Source organism: Anabrus simplex, chromosome 1 (genome assembly GCF_040414725.1).
Source record: "Anabrus simplex isolate iqAnaSimp1 chromosome 1, ASM4041472v1, whole genome shotgun sequence".
Classification (NCBI taxonomy): Eukaryota; Metazoa; Arthropoda; class Insecta; order Orthoptera; family Tettigoniidae; genus Anabrus; species Anabrus simplex.
In genome coordinates, this window is record NC_090265.1 from 702,765,480 (window position 1) to 702,783,693 (window position 18,214).

The 18,214-nt window shown below is 38.1% G+C and overlaps 1 protein-coding gene across 2 annotated transcripts in view; it reads left to right on the forward strand.

The window, feature by feature from the left end:
* LOC137496962 (serine/threonine-protein kinase PLK1-like) overlaps positions 1-18,214 on the forward strand; it is a 61,793-nt gene that overhangs the window by 23,042 nt on the left and 20,537 nt on the right. Inside the window, exon 6 of one of the 2 annotated variants that reach the window (XM_068225154.1) lies at positions 17,492-17,656. The exons of the other annotated variant lie outside the window; for it this stretch is intronic. Coding sequence (XP_068081255.1) covers positions 17,492-17,656 — 165 coding nt within the window. The remainder of the gene's footprint in view (positions 1-17,491; positions 17,657-18,214) is intronic. 2 annotated transcript variants of the gene reach the window in all.

Consider the following 18,214-nt stretch of genomic DNA (forward strand, 5'->3'; position numbering starts at 1 on the left):
CTTCGTGTATCGTATTTCCCGCTCGCTACAGCAGCGTGTGTGCTGTTCAGGTGGGAATTCGGGACGGATATCGTCCTGCGAGTCGAAGGTCATGCGCACTAGCGACCGCTAGGGACTCCGTTGATCGGGATGAAAGAGTGAGTTTATTGTGTGGTTCGCGCGCTCGTTTCGTTGGAGTTTTAGACCACGTGTTTTTTCTTGTGGTTCTGTGCTTTTCCCCCTGTCGAAGTCATATGTTAATAATGTACGAGACATAGTGATCTGTTTTGTATGTATGTGGTAGTTTCGCGTATTTCAGTGCTTTTGTGTTGACCAGACTTCATAATTTTAATGACTTCAATGTATTTCAGAGATTTGTGTCGGTGACAGTTTGTGGTATTTTCTCTTCACATGATGACTACAAAACGTAACAAACATTATCTCCAAGTGTTCAGGGATACCTATAAAACTGAATTTCCGTTCATTTTACAGTCTAATAAAGGAAACTATTATGCATTTTGTTCCGTGTGTCAGTGTGATATTATCTCACATGGAGGGAAAACAGATATTGTAGCTCACAGTGTCACACAGAAACACAAAGATAGTGCTAGCTGTCTCGAGAGGAACAAGAAATTAAGTAATTTTTTTGTAGGTGGGAAGGAAGATGATGCAGTCACTCGAGCAGAATGTTTGTTCACGGGGTTCAGTGTCGAACATAACCTTGCATTGTCTTGTTCTGATCACGCAGGGCCATTGTTCAGGAAGATGTTCCCAGATTCAGACATTGCGAAGAAATATGCGTGTGCTATAACAAAAACATCTGCCATAATTAATGAAATGGCCCATGATGCAGATAGTAAGGTGATTCAAACTTTAAAGACTGAACCTATTGCGATTTCAACTGATGGTAGCAATGATAAAGATATCCTATCGTCGTCTCGTTTTTCAACAAAAAATTGAAAAAGATTGAAAATCGTTTGCTATCCATGGAAAATTTGGAAGGCAATTCTACTGGTATTAATATTGCTAATTTGCTCTTGGATGTTCTGAAAAGATATGACGTTCCGATGGCAAACTGTATAGCTTTTAGCGCAGATAGTGCTCCTGTTATGATGGGAAGAAAAAACAGTGTTGCTGCTAAACTAAGAGAGCAGTGCGAAAACATTATTATTATTATGGGATGCCCATGTCATTTGATTAATTTGGCTGCCATGAAGGGTGCAGACTCCCTTCCTGTAAAAATTGATGAGATGCTAATTGATATATATTATTATTTAGACAAAAGCTCGAAGAGAAAAGATCATCTCAAAAGGTGTCAAGCTTTTTACCAAACTGTTGTTAGAAAAATATTAAAGCATGTGTGTACACGCTGGTTATTCTCGGGGAAATGTTTGGAAAGATTGATTTCAGAGTGGGAGCCACTTCAGAGTTTTTTTAAGGATGAGGTAAAACGGTCCAATAGCACAGACACATCTCTGAAGTATTTCCAAATTCTAGTGATGTGCGCGAGTGATGCCTGGAATCGCGGTACTCGATTCTTTCGAGTCCAGGCTCGGACTCGCTTCACTTGCGAAGGCTCGGACTCGCTTCGCTTGCGAAGGCTCGATGATAGCATGACGTCACACGTTCGCTCACTCGCCGGCTCGTAGATGGATGAAGCATGCGCACAAGCGGTCGCTGAGGGTTTATAGGATTGCGACAGCGCGGTACGATATGAAAAAACTGAATGAATGCGCAAAAGGAATAACCTAAATTTGATAATTACTTGAGAACGATAATAATGCCACTTAATACGCATAATAAGATATGAAAATATCCGTTTACGGCGTCTCGCACACACTTCACTGAATATGCCATCTATTCTAATATTGATAATATAGCTTATCTGGCCTTCATAGCCCAACTTGGCCGGTTCGATACTGGTTTATTCCGGTAGTATTTGAAGGTGCTCAAATACGTCAACCTAGTGTCGGTAGAATTATTGGGACGTAAAAAATCTCCCGGGGGACTAAATGCGGTACCTCGGCATCCCTGAAAACCATACAAATGTACGTAAACTTGGACGTAAAAGTTATAACATTATTATTATTATTATTATTATTATTATTATTATTTCAAATCCCTGTCACGGTATGTATGTTGTAATGAGTGTATTTTAAACATGTGCTATTTGTAGACTATAGACGGTATTTCTGCACACATTGTATTGCTTCGCTACTGGTAAATTATATCTCATGTAGCCATTATGCATATACACGGGCGTAGATGTGCTAATATGATCGGTAGTATGACAGATTTATTGTAACCATAGCCTATTGCTAACCGCGCCAAAGCCTACAATCGTCCGGGTGGAACAGGTGAATTACAGCAGTTTATATGTACATCATACTTTCGGCAGATATAATGTCGGGTATTAAGATGAGGCGTCCAGAATGTGACGTACGTTCACGCAGCAAATCAGCGGACAGAACGTCATTCTGTTCTAGCTAAACAGCTGACAGTTTGTTAGTAAGTCACAACCTTTAGTGCCGATGATGATGATGATGATGATAATAATAATAATAATAATCATAACAATCAAATTATTGACGACCGATGACTGAACAACATCAATCATCAGCAGCAAACATATTGCACTCCACACCACAAAAATATTCTGTGGGTGACCCTGAATGCCGTGCACTCCAGTACAGTAGATTTTAGTTCTAAGACATGTCCACAGATAGCGACACCAGTATGCTTGGACTCGAGTCTGGAGTCGAGTAATACCGATTTTAAGAGCACATTACTCGATTCCGTCGCTAGCCCATCACTACCAAATTCCCAAGCTAAAGGCACATGAAGATACAGAAATGGAACGTGGTCCTTGTCAGTAGAGTACAAGACCAAGCTTCAGTTATTTCTGGAAAAAGGAAGGCGGAGAGTAGTTCGTCTCCCTCTGTGAAGAATATAAAGGAGTCTAGTTGCACTGCCAGTATTTCTTCATGAGAGGAGAGACTATTTCTTTTTCTGTCTTCAAACTTTAATAAAGCATTTTGCTCATTTCTGGCATTTATCTCTACATTTGAGGAAACTAATAAAGTTCTTCAGTCACAAGCACCTCACATTCGTGTCATAAGATCAGTGCTGACGGATATGTTGAAGGACATTCTGTGTAGGTTTGTTAAGCCAGTGGTTATAAAAAAATATCCTACAGTTTTAGAAGTGGTCTATCACACGAGAGAGAATCAGAAAGCTGATGATGATTTAGTAATTGGCTGTTCAACATCTTGTCTTGTAGAAAATCTAGCACCTGAGGAGAAGAAAAACTTATTTGCACGTCAGGAACTATTTTATTGCAGTTTGTGATTATATTATTCATAAATGTAATTTGAATAGTGATGTTTTTGTTAATGCTCAAGTATTTCAGATAAATTCTTTGCAGACTTCTTCCTTCAATGCCATAAAGTATTTTGTTTCAAAGTTTCCTGTTATATTGCCAGTGAAAGATGAACAAGAAGCAATGGATGCATGACAGTGCCAGTTTTGTGCTCTCCAAGTGGAGGATTTACCATTGTCTGTTGTACAACGAGAAAGAGTAGATTGTTCTTGGTCTGCTATAGGGGATATACGAGGTGCAGATGGGCATTTCAAATATGATAGAATCGCAAAAGTAATGCTCTCAATATTGACAATTCCACACAGCAATGTCGAGTGTGAAAGATTGTTCAGCCAGGTAAAAAAAACGAGGACACAATTCCGATTATCTCTGAATGACGAAAATCTCAGTAAGCTATTGGTGGTCAAATCAAGTCTAAGTGGAAAGTGTTATGAGCTCTTACTAATCGTGTTACTCTAAAACTCTCAACGTAAACTAACATCTCAGAAGTCGAAGGGAACTCGTCATACCTTTGGCTAACCACCGAATGACAATGTTCCCTTCCAACTAATACGCTCACCTCAACACGCCCAACAGCAAAGAGCCATACCCATCAAAAACTCTTACCACATAAGAAGATGGTCTAATGACGCCTACAAAGACTTCAATATAGCCTACGGCACCAACATTTCCAACTAATATTATTTCAAAAGGAACCAGGCCATATAAAAATTCCTCAAAATCTATAAACAAATAAATGAGAATCAACAATTATTAACTTCAAGAACCAACGACCATTACCATTGCTCAACTTTCCATAAGTTTTTAACAATACGCCATCTAACAACTAAATGGAATGTGTTTTCTGATTTTTATCTTCATTGTAATATCTTTCAATACGTCATAATCCTCAAATAATTGTCATGTTTTTAGACGATCACAAAGTGTATACAAGGATTAATTTTAATACCACCTATTCAATACAAATTTATTCCACTATAGTGTGGTTAAATACACATGGAAATTGTCGGAAATTTGAAGTACATGTTTCGCCCACTATTTATTGGGCATCATCAGCTTCAATCAATCTTAAAACACACATGGTCTAAGGAGTCATAATAACTTATGTAAAAAAGTGATGAATATTTACAAGTGTTAATACTGTGGATGCAAAATGTTTACAGTAAAAGAAAAAAAAAGTATTAAAACAGAACTTATACTAAAATCACTTTGAAAAAATGATGTGTTCATCTAAAAGTAATAGACATATATTGTTTTTAAAAATAGTCCATGTCTGACACTGAAATGGATCTTCTTGATGAGAAGCTTAAGCAATAGATATTACACTAGGAAAACAGAATATCAAAAATAAGGCGTCAACAGGATAAGAACAAGACGGTTAAAAGATGCAGTAAAAGTTCATATTTGAGGCCAATATTTAAAATAAGGATGAAAAGTAGTAGTTGCATTGAAGGCAGTGTAGTTTATGACGCCTTGGAAAGTTGGATTAAAATAGTGGTATGTCGTGAAGTGCTGAAAAACATCGAAGAATTTGCCGTAAAGCGCTGCTAAAATATCGAATAAAAGAAGGTGCTGGACGACAAATTCGTGTGACAGAAAATGCCTCTTGTAGACGTGGATGTCCATAGCAAACAATGTTGTCAATTTGGAATGTCCGGCTCCATGGCTAAATGGTTAGCGTGCTGGCCTTTGGCCGAAGGGGTCCCGGGTTCGATTTCCGGCAGGGTCGGGAATTTAAACCTTAATTGGTTAATTTCGCTGGCACGGGGGCTGGGTGTATGTGTCGTCTTCATCATTTCATCCTCATCACGACGCGCAGGTCACCTACGGGTGTCAAATCAAAAGACCTGCACCTGGCGAGCCGAACATGTCCTCGGACACTCCCGGCACTAAAAGCCATACGCCATTTCAATCTGGAATGAAACGGAAGGCTAACTTGACGGGAAATTAGGCCGAGAATATATCACTGAAAACGATATGTTGAATAATGTGTACTTACTTATTCTCAAGATGTAATGTATGTCCGAATGTATCTGCAGCGTTAGTCTGTTTGAAGTTCCTACTTCTAGTGTAGTATCGACGCTGTGGAGGTGTAGGGGAATGCTGAGAGGAAGAGGGGGGGTATCGGTAGGCAGAGCATCACGTGTTATAGCCAGTATAGGAGGGGAGTTATTTGAAGGAGCAAGTATGGCGTCGGTATTTAACGAATTAGAGGGAGTCTTTAATTCTAAGGATTTAAATATCCGAGGGACTTTATTATGGTTTGGGTTGACCGTATTCAATAACCTAGGTATTAAAATATGTAGTGGACTTCTGACTTCCGTGTCGTCGTTAAGATTACGATCTTCATTATATGTCCTGTCCAAGAAAATGTAAATACTCTCTAACTCATTCAAAAGTTTACCTTTACCTGTATTCCTAATTATTGTGAGATCTTTTTCTATTGTAGTGAACCGGTGTCCAGTTTCCTTCATGTGGGTGCTCATTGCCGAGTATTTATTGTGTTTTTCGGCATTGAAATGTTTCATGTACCGTATATAAAAGCTGTGCCCAGTCTGTCCAACATAGGATTTTCCGCACTGAGAACATGTTAATCTATAAACTCCTGAACCTGAATATCTATTTCTGTCGTAGTTAATCTTATTATGATTAAGAAAGATGTTTTGAGTTGTGTTAATTGTTCGAAAGGCTACGTTCATATTATGCTTACTGAAAGTATTCGCTATTTGGTTGACTACTGGGCTACTATAAGTGAAAGTGGCGTACTTAGTTCTTTTTGGTTTGTCGGGTATGAGATTCGTGGATAACTTATTTTTGATTTTGTGAATTAAACGGTTTATCATCTCGACCTTAAACCCATTAAGTCTGGCTAGGTTTCTTATGTAGTTCAATTCATTCCTTAAGTTAGTAGGGGAAAGAGGGATTCTTAGTGCTCTATAAATTAAACTATGAAAAGATGCCTGTTTATGGGAGCCAGGATGTAATGAGGAATTATTTATAGTTATCGGAGAATGTGTAGGTTTTCTATATATTTGAAATTCAAAAGTGTTTTTGGTTCGTGTCACTGTTATGTCCAGAAAATTCAAGGAACCCTTGTCTTCATCTTCCTTACTAAAACTCAGGTTAGGGTTGATACTGTTTAATTTTTCCAAAATTTCGCTGTTATCAATTATTACAAATGTATCGTCCACATATCTCAACCATAAGCAAATCCCTTTAATATTAGTTTTTATTTTAGTATGTTCAATTGAGTCCATGTAAATGTTAGCTAGGATGGCCGATATTGGGTCACCCATTGCTAAACCGTTCTGTTTGTAAATTTTTTTCTTAAATGTAAAATAACTGTTATCCAGAACAAAGTTCAATAGTTTCATGAATTCATCGATCTCCTTTCTACTGAGGCCACTATTTTTACAGATGTTATCATAGATGATGTTAACTGTGTCACCAGTCGGAATGTTTGGGTACTTATCACATCGAAAGAGCATATTGCTTGATTTGACTGAAGATTAAATTTGCTTAAAATCTCACAAAAATCTATTGAATTCCTTAAGGGTTGCTTGTTATTAAACACGTAATGTCTCTTAAGGAAGCCATGGATGTACGTTGGACTGTTGCGGCAGTTAATAATAGGATGCATTGGAATATCATTTTTATGTACCACAGGAATATTTGGATTCATATTTACGAGTTTCTGTTGATCTTGTTCATTAAATAGAAATGTCCAATTCTTTATTATTGTCTTTAAGTTACGTTGTATCTTAACCAGTGGATCTTTATTAACAACCATGTATCCATTACTGTTAAAGAAATCCTCTGTTTTTTTAATATATGCTTCTTTGTCTAAGAGAACTACTGATCCCGGCCTTAGTTACCACAATGTTGTTGTTTTCTTAGTCTTTAAATTTTGTATTAGTGTATGTTGTCTGATATCAAATTTAGCATTCAAATCTTCGGCTAGCCTAGGAAGCTTATTCTTTATTTTCGTTTTTATGTCGCTTTGTATTTCATACGGGAGTTTAGAAACGTTGGTCTCTATTTCGGCCACTGTGTTAATGATTCTACCTCTTTTTTCTTATTAGGCCAATTGTATTTAGGGCCTTTATTCAAGAGATCCATCTCTTTACTTGAAAATTGTGTATTAGTCAAATTTACGACCGTAGGAGTGTCGGTGTCTAGAGGGTTTATTCTCTGTTTATCTGTTTAGAATGTTGTGTTTGTGATCTCAACTGCATTAGTTTCTTATCCAGTGTCGCCTGTTTCTTATTCAACAAGTGCATTAATTTGATATCTATGTGAAGTTGGAATGATTTCCATTCTAATGGGACCAGTACCTGGGCCACTATTAAATGTGTCTTATAAAGTTGTAAATTTAATTGTGACTTCTTTTTATACAACGCCTTAATTTCATTCTTTATCCAAATATCATTTATTTCATTTTGAACTTTGTCTCCTTCCTTGCGTTTGCATTTCCATCACCTTTTTTTGGCATTCTTTCCTCACTCATTCGCTTTATGTGCCCAAACCATCTTAGTCGGCTCTTCTCTATTCTATCATTTTTTCCATTCCAATTTCTTCCTGGATTTTCTCATTACTTATTTTGTCTCTTCTACTCTTCTGTATCATACTCCTCAAGATCTTCATTTCGACTGCCTGTATTCGACTCTTCATCCTTCTTTGTCATTGTCCAAGTTTCTGCCCCGTAAGTAGTTATGGGTACGTAATACATCTTGTACATAATTTCCTTTGCTTCCATTGGCACATTTTTGTTCCATAACATGTTTCTTACGCTATGATAGAAACAACTTCCAGCTTGAATCCTCTTGCTAATCTCAGCATCCCCTCGAGCATTCTCAATTAACCCAATCGCTGCCAAACCCGTATATATACGTTTGTGAATGCCGTGCCATGTCCGCCAAACCCGTATATATATGTTTTGGTGCCATGTGTACTTTACCGATCTCTCAAATGAACGCGATATGTCATGATTTGAGATTCTGTGGAAATGCTCAAAGAAGTTCTGTACTGCAGATATACCACTCTTTCGTGTGTTTTGAAAGCGATCTGGTCTTATTTCAGCTTCGCTAGAGTGGAACATCTTTCCCGCTTACGTGTAGCCATCATGGCGTCTTGAAGTATACATTCATCTCTTGTTGACGAAGAAATTGAATGTTTCCTCATAAATGGTGATTCTGGAGAGCTATATTTTGATAATGAAGGTGGAGAATATCTAAGTGGCAACATTGAACTACAAGAAAGTGTGAGACAATGTAGTAATGATAAGTCTCACGCAGAATTGTCACCCCTTCCTCAGATAAATTATTTTTTCCCCAAATGTAAATGGTTTTGATATTCCCAGTTCTTGGATAAATAATTTTATATTACATTTCAGTAATAGTATCACTGAGCGGAGTAGCCGCGCGTGTTAACATGCTACGGCTATGGATCAAAGCTGTGCACTCGGCAGGCGAGTGGGTTCGATCCTCATCGTCAGCTGTCTTGAGAATTTCTTTTCTTTGTGGTTTCCCTTTTGCACCCCCAAGAAATGTCGGGACAGTTCCTATTCATAAGCCACAGCCGATTCCTTCCACTACTGTACCCAGTTTCATTCACCACCATCAACATTCATTTCATATTATCTTCTCAAGGGAGTTTTGCATCGGGAAGGGCATCCGGTCGTAAAATATGGTGTAAAATACAATCTCACTTCATCCCCGACATCGTATTGGGCAGCAGGGCTAAGGGGACGATATGCATTCCATTAATATCAATAAATATGTATCTGTCAAAGTGCTTCTTCCTTAAAGAAAAAAACCCGGCCCACAGGGCTCGGCTGGTCATCAAAACTCGGCAGTGCAAAGGTTAATTCGATCCCCAGGTATTTAAATGTTTCCACTACTTCCAGGGACTTGTCTGCAAGTCTAATTTGACCTTTCCCTTCTTTCTCCCTCTAGTCATAACAAGGGTTTTACTCTTCTCTACACCTATTTTCAACCCACATTCTTCTATTTTCCCATTCACCACATCCAATTGTTCTTGAACCTTCCTGTCGTCTTCTCCCCAAATCACAATATCATCTGCAAATAACATGTTCATTTCTCTTCCTCCATATTCTGCTTTTGCTGTTCTCATGGTGTCATCCATTACTATTGTAAGCAGGACTGGTGATAGAACACTTCCCTGCCTCAGCCCAGTAGTTATTTTGAACCAACTTGTCCTGCCAACTTGTGTTTGCACTCAACTACAACATTCCTTGTACAATGCCATGATCATTTTTATTAATCCCTGTCCAATTCCTTTTTGCACCAGACTGTCCCAAACTTTAGTCCTGGGGACACTGTCATACACCTTTTCAATGTCAATGAATGTCGTCACCATATCATTCCCGTACTCCCATTGCTTTTCCATTAGCTGTCTCATAATGAAAATGGGCTCTATTGTTGACCTTCCACCAAACTGATTTTCCAGTATCTGATTCTCAACCCTCAACCTTATCCTACTTTCCAGTATCCTCTCCATTATCTTAGCAACATGGGATATTATAGTAATTCTCCTGTAGTTCTTCAAAACTTTCTTATCACCTTTCTTGAAAATTGGGATGATTATTCCTTTTTGCCAATCATCAGGGACCTCCTTATTCTCCCAAACAATCCTGAGAACTCGGTATGTCCACTGCAGGCCTACAGCTCCAGCTGCCTTTATCATCTCCACTGAAATTTCGTCTATTCCAGCAGTTTTTCCATTCTTCATCTTTCTTACTGCCATTTCAATTTCATTCATTGTAATTTCTTTATCCATTTCTTCAACTAATTGCCTTTCCTGGTCGTCCATTGCATGACTGTCATCAATTCTTACGTTCAGCAACTTCTGAAAATACTCTCTCCATCTATTCCTTATTTCTTCTAGCTTTGTTAATATTATGCCGTCTTCATCCTTCACAAATCTGGTGTTTACTTGATCTCTCTTTTTGTTTCTTAAGATACCATACAGTAATTTCTTGCTGTCCTGCATATCATCTCTCAATTTCTGTGTGAATAAGGCCCAGCTCTTCCTCTTTTCTTCCTCCCCTACTTTCTTTGTCAAATTCTTTGCCTCCACATATTTCCTTGTACTTTCTTCAGTTTTAGATGCTTTCCATGCCATTTTCTTTCCCTTCACTTTAATCTTTACCCTATCATTCCACCAGTGTGTCTTTGTCCTTCACATTTCCTGATGTTCTACCACACACCTTTTCTGCACATCCAACCAGTGCTTTCTTAAATCTTTTCCATTCATCTTCAACACTCCCCACCTCTGTCCTGGGTACCAAGTGTATTATTTCCCTTTGAAATTCTTCTTGTATGCTTTTTTCCTTGAACTTCCATACTTTAATTCTTTTCTCTCTTCTTAATGGGGGTTTTTCAATCTTTCCCACTTTCAATTTTCCTACCACAACTCTATGATCTCCACCAAAGGCTTCTTCAGGCATAGCTGTAACATCTAAAAGGTTCTTCGGGTGTTCTTTCTCTGATTATATAATCAATCGTGGTCTTTGTTGTTCTTCTGTCTCCCCAACCATACCTTGTAATCTTCTGACTGTTCTTCCTAAACCAGGTGTTTCCAACAATCATTTGGTTCCTCATGCAAAAATCCACAAACACCTCGCCTTCTGCGTACCTTTCCATATCCAAAGGGCCATACAACATCTTCCTTTCCTTGTCTTTTCATACCAACTTGTGCATTTAGATCTCCCATCAATATCACTTCCTTATCTTCTATCTGTCTCTCCACTTCCTCTAAAAAGTCCTCCAGATGTTCATCTATGCAACGCGATTGTGGGGCATACAACTGAAATAGATTTAGACTCCAATATTATCACAAATATTGTCAAGTAACAGCATACTACATTTTATATTGTAATAGTTGTTTAACAAGCTCCAATACATTTTAAACGACATAGTTTTTAACAGCACTCATAAATTATTTCCAATCAGGTACCTGATCTACCCTAAGGTGAAAAATATGGCTGATGATGCCTACTATTGATAGGTGAATCATGTACCATCTAATATATTAATTTCATGTCAACAGTTTTGATAAGGACAATGTCCTAATTTTTCAAATTGTGTTGTATTGAATAGGTGGATGAATAATAACACATACAAGTGTTATTTAATGGTCCTCTAATTCTTGAAGACAGTCGTCTTTCTCTTCTTGATTACTCAGCCCGCGGAGGATAAACCTGGACAATGGTCAGGGTATTTTTGTTGATTTTCTGATAGCTTCATAGTTCGTTCACTAACTTATTTTATATCAGGAACAGCATCATGTTCTTGCTGATTATTAAGGGCCTTATGTTTGGTGAAAAAAAAAAACCTCTTGCTTTCGGTGTTAATGACACTATTTTGGTAGGTATTTTGAGAAGTAAATTACCATACTGATGTATGTTTCTTGTGAAATCTTATAGTATGGGATAAATCTGATTTCGTGATAAGGGTTTTTAAAGTGAACTCTTATAATGTATCCTTGTTATTAAATCTCAGAACAACCAAATATACAAAATTTTATAGAAACAAGTATATAAATCACTGACTACTCAAAAGGAAGTCACTGTGCTATCAGTCACTACTGTTCTGCATTTAGGGCATTCGCCCAGGTGGTGGATTCCCAATCTGTTGTTTTCTTCGACTTTTCTTGAATGATTTCAAGGAAATTGGAAATGTATTGAACATTCCCTTGGTCTGGGTGATCTACCTTGTAATATGAATTCATACATAGCGTAAAAAAATTTTCATGTTGAATTGTCTCAAAAGTACAAACTAAGCATGGTTTCAACAGTATGAGCCTGCAGAGTTGTGTGACAGTCAGAAAGTATCTTTGTGTACACAAAAGAAGCCCCTCTCGCTGACCACATTAGACATTAACATCCATAATGCTTGCGAACACTTGGATGCAGATTCACTGCAGTCTTCTGTCAAACCTCCTAAAACTTCACTAACAATGTCTTCATTCTTCTCCTCTGCCAGATGTGCTTTCACTGCATTTTTGCAAAGCCATATAGCCCTGGGAGATGTTCATGGATATGCTGGTGCTCCCTGGCTGGGGATGAGAAGCTCAGACGGTTAAGACGCTGGCTTTCCGAGCCCAAGTTGGCAGGTTCAATCCTGTCTCAGTGCGGTGGTATTTGAAGGTGCTCAGTTACGTCAGCCTCGTGTCAATAGTTTTACTGGCACGTAAAAGAACTCCTGCGGGACATCTCGGCATCTCCAAAAAACATAAAAGTAGTCAGTGGGACTTAAAATCAATAACGTTATTACTACTCAACCAGGCAATTTATTTACAATATGCCTAATAATACGGTCATATTTTACAATAAAGACAGTATTATTTTTCTTTCCTTTTATATATTCATCCACTTCCTCATGCCAGGATTATCCATTTTTTTTTCTAGAGGAATGTTGCCTTACTTGAATGCCTTCGTTGTGTCTATTAGACTACAAATTGCTCTCTCACTTCTCAACTTCTTTACGATGGGTAAAATATCGCCTGTTGTTATTTGCCGCTTAGAATTGTTAATTTGTATCATTCTTCTTTTTGTGTGTCTCTGATTCTCTGCAATGTTTATCGCATGTATCTTTTTGTTTCCATGTAATAAGAACATTATAATATTTACACATTAGAATCTTTCTTCCAGCATCAAATACATAGAACCCCTCACAGTTGTATTCCTCGGCCCTCGGAAAAACTGTTGAGACTTTAGTTTTTGGCATTTTAATACTTAAATGCTGTGTATTTGCCGAAAAAGGTTCATAAGTAGCGTACTCTCACTGCCAAAGAGTATAATGCGCACTACTGTATCTACGACTGGTCTTGTTACGACCACAACACCATTTGCTTTGATCGATAAGTTATCGATTTTTATCGATTGCCTTACAGATCACGGAGCTGAATACACATACTTCCCATACACAGTGCGCATTGCTTTGTGTGCGTTTGTATAGAGAATATACAGCGCTATCAAGCAACTGAGAAGAAAACTACAATAGTAAAGTTGTCAGAAGCATTTAAATGTTTATTGGAGAGCTTGTCTGATACTATTTTGCATTTTTGTTATCAAGTGGGGTATATTTCGTGATTATTTGTGCAATTCGTGCGATAAATCAGATTTTGAAAGTTCATTTTCCTAAAATGCGGTACTTTAAGTACGTAGAAAGTCATATATAGGCAAGAAAGAAGATATGAAAAAAAAATTGTGCACATCGCTCTTACCAAAAAATACGGCCCCTACTGATTATGAATGCCACACCATTCCTTGTTTTCTTATTTCCATGCTAGTAGAATTTGTGCCCTTCCTGCTACAATGTATTTCCTTTCGACTTTGTTTCGTTCAGTCCTTTCTTCTATCCATGACATCTAAAAGCTCCTCACATTTAGCAGTCAGAGTTGTGGTATTTAATGTTGCTATTTTGAATATATTTTTCCATCTGGGAATTTTCTTCTTTGAATAGTTCAGTTTAACTTCGGGCTTATCACAGTAATCCTTTTCCCAGAATTAAACATAGGTCTGTGTGTTGGTTTCTGTTTACATCTGAGGCTCATTTCACTGTTGAAAGCGATTTGACTTTTTTTTTTTTTTTTTCCTCTGCTTGCTGGGCCTATCACAAGGTGAGAGGTCTGACAAATTATGCCCTCCACAATCTGAGGATGTCCCCCTGTCACTGACCAAAGCAGGACCTTTGTAGGATGTTTTATGGTTTGCTGGACACATTTTTTGTCATACTTTTCATGTTCAGTACTCATAATTTTCCTAGCTAAACAAATATTTAAATAATTTGTACAAGGAACTTACCCTTTCCTAGTCTTTTGCAGTGAAATTTTGACGGTTTCTTGCCCACTGTAGCCAGTTATTCGCTCAGTAAGTTTGGCTTTCGTAGCTGGTCAACGATATCGGTACCCCAAGCTGGAAGCAAGCCTGTGCACTGTCCTCTCAGATACCTCAACACCACTGTTTTTCTGTTCTTGGGTTATACCGTATTTACGCAAATAATCCCCGCCGCCGAATAATCCCCGCACCCTAATTTTAGGAGGGCTCATTTTGAAAAAATGAAATAAACTAAAATTTCTTCCATCGAAAGAATAAAATAGGTACAAACAAACATTTCATATCACTCCACGAGGTCCATGTGTTCTTTATGCAAATATGAACATGTTAATTTACGGATATAGCTGCTTTGCGTGAGATGATAAAAATACATTATCACTGCTATAAAATGCCATGAAAATTAGCAAGTAGGCCTACTTATGTGACAGGTATTTCATTAATCTGGACTTGCAATAGGCTCTATTCCCTGGAAATCGGAAGATTCTCTTGCATCACTAGAATCCTCTCCTAAATGACAAATTTGTCACACTCCACGTCTAAAACACTTCTCACACGCGGTCTCTTTTATTCGGATAGTAACACAACAGGCGGTGGATAATCTTTTTGTGCAATGTGAACACTTGAAACAGACACACCGGCCAAGTCGGATGTTAGTTTTGCGATACAGTAAAACCGCGTTATAACGTGATTTCGAATTATCCGCCAACTCGTCGTTCAGAAATGCCAACTCTTGCCACGTCTAAAAATATTCTGATACGCTCTACTGCATGCAATTAACAATGATTCACAGTTTAAACCTTTCAAATGCCATGGAAAAAATATATTTCCGAAATGTATCCAACAATGTGCATTTACATTATTCAAATAATGCACTTGGATAACTCACTGGCAAACATAACCTCACACAATGAAAGAAAAAAGAGCACGATTCAAAGACGAGGACAAATTATGCTGGCTCCCGTGTGCAAGTTTTATATTTTTCGGTTTACTGTACTGTTTGCATCTGTTTGCATTTTTAGATGCCTTGTACTTGCATGGAAAGTGCCAGACACCCTTAAAACGTCGTGGCTTATCGAACTTTCCTATGACGAAAGGAGGAAGTCTCTCGCTTCCATCTGCATTGTAATCCAGTAGAGTGACCCCATGTCCTTTAAAACCATAAGTCTGTCTGGGCTCGGCATTAAAGAAAGAATGAAGTTTCATCGGCATTGACAGTAGGCTATTCGGTACATACGAATTTTTTATAATTATGAGCCTCACTTTTTCGCCTACTGTTGGCATCGCCAGTTTTCGCGGATTCTGCTTCTTTGCACACACACTGATATTGTTGCGTTCCTTAAAACACCGAATACAAAAAAAATATACGATTTCACTCGAACTTACCAAGTATGAAACTCGCTATAGACACACCGAAGTAAGTGCGGAAAGCTACCCCTACACATTTCGGAATAAGGGTTCTATCGTGAGACGGACAAAATTTGAAATACTCTGTAATTTTTTTCTTTTTTTAAAATGTAAAGGCCGTTTAATTATAAGCATCTGAGTAGTCTTCTGTTTAAATATGACAGGGACAGTTTTATTCCATCTGCGGTTACACAAAGCATAACTGTACACCCAACGTCAAAAGCTAGGTGATCCAGGAGCGTGTTGCCAACCTCAGCGCAAATAAGACCCGCACCCCAATTTCGTGGCTCAATTTGCTTTAAAAACATGCAGGGATTATTTGCATACATACGGTAGTATCATAAGATGCCTTTCTATTCCCTTTCACAATTTTGATGAGCAAATGGTCTTCTCTTGGAGTTGCTATTCTCTTCCCACCACATTTCCCCTCTTTTGTTCTTTAGATAATCTCCTAGTTTTATTTTTATTGCTCATACGATGCACAGAATTGAGATAGGCCTGAATGGGTGGATATTTCTCGTCAGATTTCCATGGTACAGAAGTCCCTTCGCAAACTCAATTATGCGAGGACAAAGGTCCTGGGACTTCCCATACCTCTGTTATATACAGTATAATCTTCCAGATTTCCCAGTAGCAAATTTACAGCCGCTGCGACCCTATAAAGTTCATGTTATTGACACATTTTAATATAAACATCTAAAACACAGCAAAACAAACTGTTAAAAGTTCATTAGCAGAAAACCAAACACGCATCTGAGAGAAATGCGATATTACCTCATGTTTATGGTAAGGCACGCTCTGGAATGTGCAGATTTAACCTGTTGACGAGTGCACCAAAGGACAATCAATAGTGCGAGCACAGCATTTGCCGTTCGGTCCCACATGAGGGAGCATGTCATTTGTCGTTTTAAGCTAGTACTGAGAACTTTACTGCTTACTGACGTAATGTGACATCTGGTGGCGTTGTTTGGAACTTTTCCAGTTATTCGAATAGCGTCTCAGTACAAATCTAGTTCTGTATGGTGTTGGTCTCCGACAGGAATGTGTATACTCACTACACTGTAAGAGTTTGGCGCGCCGTTAGCCTGTAGGTTACAGCCTAGTGTTAAGATTGCTGCCGATGTGGATAGTTGTTTTTGCTCTTCGAAGCTCTGGTTTCTGTAAATATAACTGTGAATATGTTTTCGAGAGCTGCTTGAGAAACACTTTACTGCTAAAAATAACGGAAGTAATATTGCACGCCCACTTGGATGTGGGATACAAGATACGTTACGCCTCGAAGGTCGCCATTTTATGAGGACACTGCCACAAAATGAATCACAGAAGCGTAAACTTCTCAGACAATCCTAAGTGTGCAAACACACTACCCAATCAGGACAGAAGAGGAAAGATAAGAGCTACAATTGTTCTACTTATGAGGTCGCTCTCTCCATACGTCCTTGCTTTGAACAGTATCATCCATTAAAAAAGTTTTGAAATAAGTGTTTTCTCGATCCAAAATATGTTCATGTCTCTCAAACTTGTAATAAAAAAGTTGATTGTAATTTAAAGAGAAAAAAATCTTACTCTCCAGAAGTTCTTCACCGGTCAGATACAACTCCGATGCGGCAGTCATTATTGCACGGCATATGTGGTGCGCACTAGTCAAAAGGTTAAGGAGTTCCAAAAGTCGCATTATTATCAAAAAACCATGCCCTACATTGCAAGCATGTACAATAGGCTTGTTGTTACATACATCCAAGAATTAGGGTTTCAAGTGAAAATAATTGTTAAAAACATCCTTGCTTCTAATAATGTGGCCAGGTGCTGTATGATAAGGCAGTACCTGAAAGGTATGTTTTCTTCTAATGTTTTTTTGTTTATTCCAGATTATGGAGGAGCTTCTTCTGCTGCCAGTGCAGTCAAAAAGACAGCCGCACCAGGAATCTCTGCTGTTCAAGAGGAGTTGCTGCTGAACTTGGATAAACTTGGCAATCAGCTCCTTACCACGCTCCAAACAAACCCTGCCTCAAAAGTGCGGACTACATTTGGAGGTACTTTTATTTTTTATACAGCCTTTAGGTGCCTTTTTGCTAGGTTTGAAAGCAGAAGTACATTGAATTTTTTTTTTTAAATTGATCCTGTTCTAGGTGTTTTTGGATTGCTCAAATCACATGATTCATGGTAGGAACTAGTAAAACTTTACGCATTGGTGACTGAGACCCTCAATTAAGAAATTATTCAATGTGCATTTTCCATGTCTTAAAGCTTTTTGTATGAATAAATAAATTCCCACAAACATAAGAAAAGTGGTATAAGAAATGCCTTGACCAGTAGACAGAACTGTAATTCCATGTACCGTATTTCACGGCATAATCGTCGCATCCTTTATTTTCAATACAAAAATCGGACTTTAAACCTTTAATTACATAATCGTCGCACGTCCAAATTTTGTTCACTAATCTGGTTAGAAGGTAAATGGAACTGCAACGTAAGCTGCACATGAATGCGCAATTTAAATACGTGTATGGTTTATGGGCAATTTGGCAACACAGTCACGTTTGCGACATGTTGCACAACGTATAAATAAATAATACCGGTATATATACGAC